Source organism: Teleopsis dalmanni, unplaced genomic scaffold (genome assembly GCF_002237135.1).
Source record: "Teleopsis dalmanni isolate 2A unplaced genomic scaffold, ASM223713v2 unscaffolded_contig_2499, whole genome shotgun sequence".
Taxonomy (NCBI): Eukaryota; Metazoa; Arthropoda; class Insecta; order Diptera; family Diopsidae; genus Teleopsis; species Teleopsis dalmanni.
In genome coordinates this window covers 1-6,884 of record NW_024033881.1, presented here as the reverse complement: position 1 = coordinate 6,884, position 6,884 = coordinate 1, and the positions used below count along the sequence as shown (strand labels likewise).

General features: G+C 40.4%; 1 protein-coding gene across 1 annotated transcript; it reads left to right on the top strand.

The window, feature by feature from the left end:
* Positions 1 to 36: 36 nt before the first annotated feature.
* LOC119664692 lies at positions 37 to 6,678 on the top strand (the record flags this gene model as incomplete). Its single annotated transcript, XM_038074145.1, has 2 exons — positions 37 to 93; positions 277 to 6,678. Coding segments are annotated over exons 1-2 (6,459 nt in total), but the record flags the coding sequence as incomplete, so codon positions are not given.
* Between the last annotated feature and the right edge of the window lie 206 nt (positions 6,679 to 6,884).

Below are 6,884 nucleotides of genomic sequence, written 5' to 3'. Positions count from 1 at the left end.
TAAACTCGTTTCGCTCTTGTTTTCTATACTTGGACAATGGATAACATCGAGAAAATCGTGCAAGCTCAAAGGACGATTGCAACTGAGATCGAAGTAATTATCAGAAATTACAAAAAGGACTCCAGCGATAGGAAGCAGACACCGGCATATTTTGAAAAACGACTTCAGGATCTCAAGAAGGCATGGCAACAATTCGAAATCAATGATAATACCCTCTAGAAAGAATGTTCGGAAGACAAGTCGCATGAATACTTCACTAAGAATTTCTATGAACAGGTATTGAAAATTTGGGAACAATACGAAGCCACTTTTAGTGAACAAATAACATTGTTGTCAAACGTAACCTCATTCGCCACTAATAAGAATGTAGAAGCACAAGTAATAGCTACGAAAAACAGCTCATGTGATTCCAATAAACTATCTCTAATGATGCGACGCCAACAAGAGTTTGGCAAAACTATAAAACGTCAACTAATTGACGCTAACATCACCACGGACATACCTTTAGCACGTAAGGTACTGTTGAAGGATTCTATTCTTCGCTTATGGGCCCATTTTGAGGAACTCCATTACAGCATTTGTGAATTAGAATCCAATCCAGCAACTATTGGATATGATGAAGAAGGGTTTATATCGTTAGAAAGAGAAGTCCAAAATATGTCCTTAAAGGTGGAAGAGTTGAAACTTGCTTCAACGTCTTCGCATACCTCAACATTAACATCTGCATCAATGCAGTTACCACGAGTAATAATACCAAGGTTCAGTGGGAACTACTTGGAATGGAGGCAATTTCGCGACTTGTTCAATGAAGTGGTAAATAAACAATCACTTGCGAATTGCCAAAAAATGTTTTATCTAAAATCGAATTTGGACGGAGAAGCAGCACGTCTAATTGCTCATTTAACAGTATCTGAGGATAATTTTAGTAGTGCCTGGAGTTTACTTTGCCAGCGCTACGATAATAAGCGGCTTCTTGTGAATGCATTTATTGCAAAACTTATTTCTCAACAAATTATAACATCTGAAAGCTCTGAAGCTATCAAACGACTCCATGATACAACTTCTGAGTGTATTCTTGGACTTAAAAATCTTGAAATCAACATCGAAAACTGGGATCCAATAATACTTTTCATTTTGACGAAGAAATTGGATCCAATAACACACAGCTTGTATGAACAGAACGTGAAGGATCCAAGAAGAATCCAACAGTTAAATGAATTTCTGGAATTTTTAGAACTTCGCTTCCAAGCATTAGAGGCAATTGGAGGCAAGAGCATTAACAAGGCGTGTTTAAATACTACAAATGGAATGTTAAAATGTTTAGCTTGCAAGGGAGATCATAAAACTTCCACTTGTAAAAATTACTTGAAAAACCCCCCGGAAATTCGCAGAAATATGATTCTCAGTGCCAAACGTTGTGTAAATTGCTTGCGCTCGGGCCATTTTTCAACAAAATGCCCATCTCAGGGTTGTCTGAAATGCAAAAGAAGGCATCATACAACTTTACATGAACTTTATGCTGCCAATGGCAAGTCTCAGGTCACTACTGACTCATCGCGAAATAACGATTCACACCAATTAGGTGGGCATGCAGCAGCTACGCTTACAACAAGTAGACCCGTAGAGTTGAAGAAATCTTATGGTTTACTAGCAACTGTAATAATGACGGTTCTGAATTCTCAGGGCGTGGAATGCAAGATGCGTGCATTACTGGATTCAGGCTCACAAGTGAACCTCATAACAGAACGAGCAGCACGAAAACTTGGGCTAACTCAATTATCAAGCTCGCTGAATCTTAGTGGCGTCGGTCAGAAAAACAAGTGCTCAAAAAAAAGAGTCTACGTAGTTATATCATCTAGTGTAACTAACTACAAAACTGAAATAGAAGCTCATATGTTGCCAACAATAGTTGCAAATCAGCCTGCAATTGAACTGGATACATCAAATTGGGCTATACCAGAAGGAGTTGTGTTGGCTGATGCCCAATTCAACAAACCAGGTCCAGTAGATATTCTTATTGGCGTTGAATTATACAACGACATGGTTCTGCCAAGGAGAATTTCGCTAGGAAACAATTATCCAATGTTACAAAAAACTGTGTTTGGGTGGATGGTCAGTGGTCGGATTTCTGGGTTTTCGTCTTCTGCATCGATTTGCGGTGTTCTTACAAATAATGTAGAACTCGACCTGCACAAATTTTGGGAACTAGAGGAGATACAGCAAGGTTCGTCGGATCAAACACTTGAAGAACAGCAATGTGAGGAACACTTTAATCGATCTGTGGCAAGATCAACTGATGGTAGATTCGTTGTGAAATTACCATTCAAAGGAGAAGTCACTTCTTTAGGCTATTCGCAAAGATTAGCACAGCAACGTTTTTTCGCTGTAGAAAGACGTCTCAACGGAGACCCTGAATTCAAAACAACATACAATAAATTTATGGAAGAGTACATCAACCTGGGACATATGAGTGTGATCAACCCAGATGATATAATCCATCCCTGTTATTTTTTGCCTCATCATGGAGTTCTTCGACCAGAGAGCTCCACCACGAAACTTCGAGTAGTGTTCGACGCCTCTGCACCAACTTCCACAAGCATATCTTTAAATGATGTGTTAGCTACTGGTCCAACTATCCAGGATGATTTATTCGCTATACTGACACGTTTTCGTTTATCTAAATTCGTTTTCACGGCCGATATCGAGAAGATGTATCGTCAAATTATGGTGGACCAAGATGACCGTCGATTCCAACTAATTTTATGGAGAAACAACGACAATGAGCCTCTTCGAACTTATCAACTTAATACCGTAACTTATGGGACATCGTCAGCACCGTATCTTGCCACAAAATGCTTGCAACGGTTGGCTGAAATTGAAGAAAGTAGGCACCCGACAGCTGCAGCTATCGTCAAAAGAGATTTTTACGTAGATGACGTCATGACAGGGTTCAACAGTATGTCTGAAGCATTACATGCACGAAACGAACTTATAAAACTATTGCACAAGGGTGGCTTTAAGCTTCGCAAATGGTGCGGCAATCATCCAAAATTAATGGAAGGGTTGCACCCATCCGACATAGCTGTACAACTAGACTTCAACACGATGGAATGCGGTCACATTAAGACATTGGGCCAAGTGTGGATCCCAACAACAGATGAGTTTAAGATACAGATCAACAAAAACGAACACGTCAAATATACTAAAAGAAGTATATCATCCGACATTTCTCGAATTTTCGATCCGCTTGGGCTCGTTAGTCCAGTCACAGTAGAAGCTAAATTGTTCTTGCAACACTTGTGGACGCTGAAACTTGATTGGGACGAAGAATTGTCAAACGAGCTAACCTGTCAATGGGTGCGTTACATGGAAAGCTTAAACTGTCTCAATAACATAAAACAGCCACGTCATCTTTTCGGAAACGAGATTCCAAAATCAACGCAAATACATGCTTTCGCCGATGCTTCAGAACGAGCTTACGGCGGAGTAATTTATCTACGTTCCATTACGCAGCACGGACAAGTGATTGTCCGCCTCCTTTGTGCTAAATCGAGATTAGCCCCAATCAAGAAATTAACAACCCCAAAGTTAGAACTATGCGCCGCTCTACTAACAGCACAATTATTAGCTAAGGTAAAAAATTGCATGCAGTTGACAGATACCACAACACATTTATGGACAGACTCGGAAATTGTATTGGCATGGATCAATTCATCGGCAGCCTCCTACTACGCATTCGTGGCAAATAGGGTGACAAAAATTCTCGAAATTTCCAGCAAGGGCCAATGGCGACATGTTAGATCCAAGGATAATCCTGCCGACATACTATCGCGCGGCATTGAAGCATCCAAACTAAGCAGCTGCCACTTATGGTTTTACGGTCCTATGTTCCTGCATGGTCACCAGTCACTATGGCCTGCTCCATTCAAAGCCAGATCAGAATGTAAAGTGGAACTTAAGAGATCAATACATGCAGTAACAATCGATCCCAACAAACCACATTTCTTACACAATATCGATCATAAGAATTCCTTTTCCAAATTGGAAAGAATAACTGCTTATGTTATTCGTTGCACACAAATTCTCCGGAAGGCATCATTGGAACAAAACGAATGTCACTTATCCAGTGTAGAATTGACACGTGCTCGTCAAGTGATCATTCGCATGATACAAGACGAGGGATTAGCAGAAGAAAAAAATTCACTTCGTAAGGGCTTAGAAGTCAGCAAAACTAGTACAATTAAGGCTTTGTCTCCATTCATTGATCAACAAGGTCTTCTAAGAGTTGGCGGGCGGCTTCAATCTTCCTCACTTTCATTTGAGGCGAAGCACCCAGTCTTGCTACCAGATTGCCCATTAACAAGGCTGTTAATACAAGAGACTCATGTCCGCAACAAACATATTGGACCACAAGGATTAATGGCAATCATGCGACAGCAATACTGGCCACTCAAAGGAAAGATGACAGCAAGAACTATTATTCACAAATGCGTTATCTGCACCAAGGCGAAACCGACACTACTAAATCAAATCATGGGAAATTTGCCAACTGATCGCGTTGAACCAGCACGAGCATTTGTAAACTCAGGAGCTGACTTTTGGGGTCCAATATGGACTCATTATCGTATCAGGGGAAAACGTCCAACAAAAAGCTACGTGGCCGTATTTTGTTGCTTTGCAACAAAGGCCATACATATGGAGGTAGTCACAGATCTTACAACTGACTCATTCATCATGGCATTAAAACGTTTCATAGGAAGAAGAGGGATGTGCCGGAAAATATACTGTGACAATGCCACTAATTTCGTTGGAGCCAATAAGGAACTTGCTGAACTAAAAAATGCTGTGTTCGATGAAAGAAGCCAAGAAAAAATACAGGGTGTTTGCTGTTCGTACAATATCGATTTTAAGTTCATCCCACCACGAGCCCCACACTTCGGTGGATTGTGGGAAGCTGCCGTCAAGTCAGCAAAAAATCTATTTAAACGAAGTGCATCGAACGTCAGTCTTACATACGAGGAGTTAGAAACACTCATAATAGAAATCGAAGCGATTTTGAATTCGAGACCACTAACTCCGACGTCATCAGATGCTAACGACCTAACCGCCATAACTGCTGGACATATCTTAATCGGTGATCCCCTCACTGCAACAATTCATGTTGACGCGAAGCCTCTACATTTAAATTTAAAAAAAAGATATGAGCGCATTATCAGTATTAAAGACGACTTCTGGCATAGATGGCGGTCAGAGTACTTAAGTGATTTACAGCACCGATCAAAGTGGCAAAAGGTCCAAGACAATGTCAAAGTGGGCCAAATGGTTCTAATTCATGAAGATAATACACCGTCACTTCAGTGGCCGTTGGGGAGAATAGTAGAAACCTTCATAGGCCCAGATGGAAAAATTCGTGTAGCTAATGTGCGTACCAAAAATGGTATAATAAAACGAGCAATTCATCGACTAGCACTACTGCCGATCGATACAAGCGAACCAATCGAGCAAAACACATCCGAAAAACCAATATGCATAAATGAAACAATAACGGAGGCCCCTACGCCAACTGTTCAAGATAGTACCCCAAAAAAGCGGCGACGACTCAGCATAGGAAACGTTCTGCTAACAACTTTAATGGCCTGTTTTGTGACTGCATCCCAATGCAGCCCAATCGTCGAGCAATTTACCAGACCTGGACTCTATTTCGAAAACATCGGAGCTACCAAAATCATATCAAGTCAGTGGAACATTGTAGTATACTACAATTTATCATCTTTTTGGATTGCCTGGGATTCGATTAGGTCGACTACAGCAGCCCTTGATAACATTTGTCATCAAAGCGGTGGCCAATTTGCATGCGACAGACTCGTAACCTTTTATGACCACTGGCACAGCGACATTGAAATGGAAAATGCCCTACTCAAATCCCCTATTGCAAGATCGAAACGGGGAGCAATAAATATTATTGGAAATGTAGCTAATTCCTTGTTTGGCGTATTAGACTCAAATTATGAAACAGAGATGAAACACCATTTGAGCCAAATCTACGACAACGAAGAATACCTTAACAAATTACTTAAAAACCACACATCAATTTTGGACGCAACACTAAACATCTTGAAACAAACTCAAGACGCCTCAAAACGGAAATTCACTGACTTAGATGCACAAATAAAGTTGATAATGTCAACTATCAATAATGTCAGTAATGCACTCGACAAAAGTGCATTATATTATACATTTACTTCATTGGCGTTGCAAGTACTAACGTTAACTCACAACTTCCAAATGCAACAACAGGCCTTAATAGACGCTATCACCGATGGTCATCATGGCAAGATTAATCCTCTACTCATATCCACTGATCAGTTTCGAAAGGAACTGCAAAACATTCGGACACACTTATCGCAAAATCTACAACTTCCAATAGAAGATGACAGCATCTTGGAGTATTTTCGACTCATTGAACTCAAGCTATTTAAAACGGATACACAGGTTGTATTTTCGCTACTACTGCCATTAGTAGATTCTGAAACATTTGAATTGTTCCAATTAACACCAATTCCAGCTGCAATAAATGGGTCACTTGTCATCATTAAACTTTTAACAAGATTTATCGGAATAAATTTGCATAAGGAACAACTGTATCCTATGAATAAGGAGTTGGTCGGTTGTCATGAGGTCAGCAACAACATCTATCTATGCTATCAACAACACCCAATTTATCGAGCAAACGCCGAAATAGGAAAATGTGAAATGGACTTGTTTCACAATAAAGACGCAACCAGCTGTCAACTTCAACGACTCGATCAAAATACCACTTGGTTCCAGCTACACAATTCTAATCAATGGATTTACGGCATGAGCACTCCTTCACCTGTCAACCT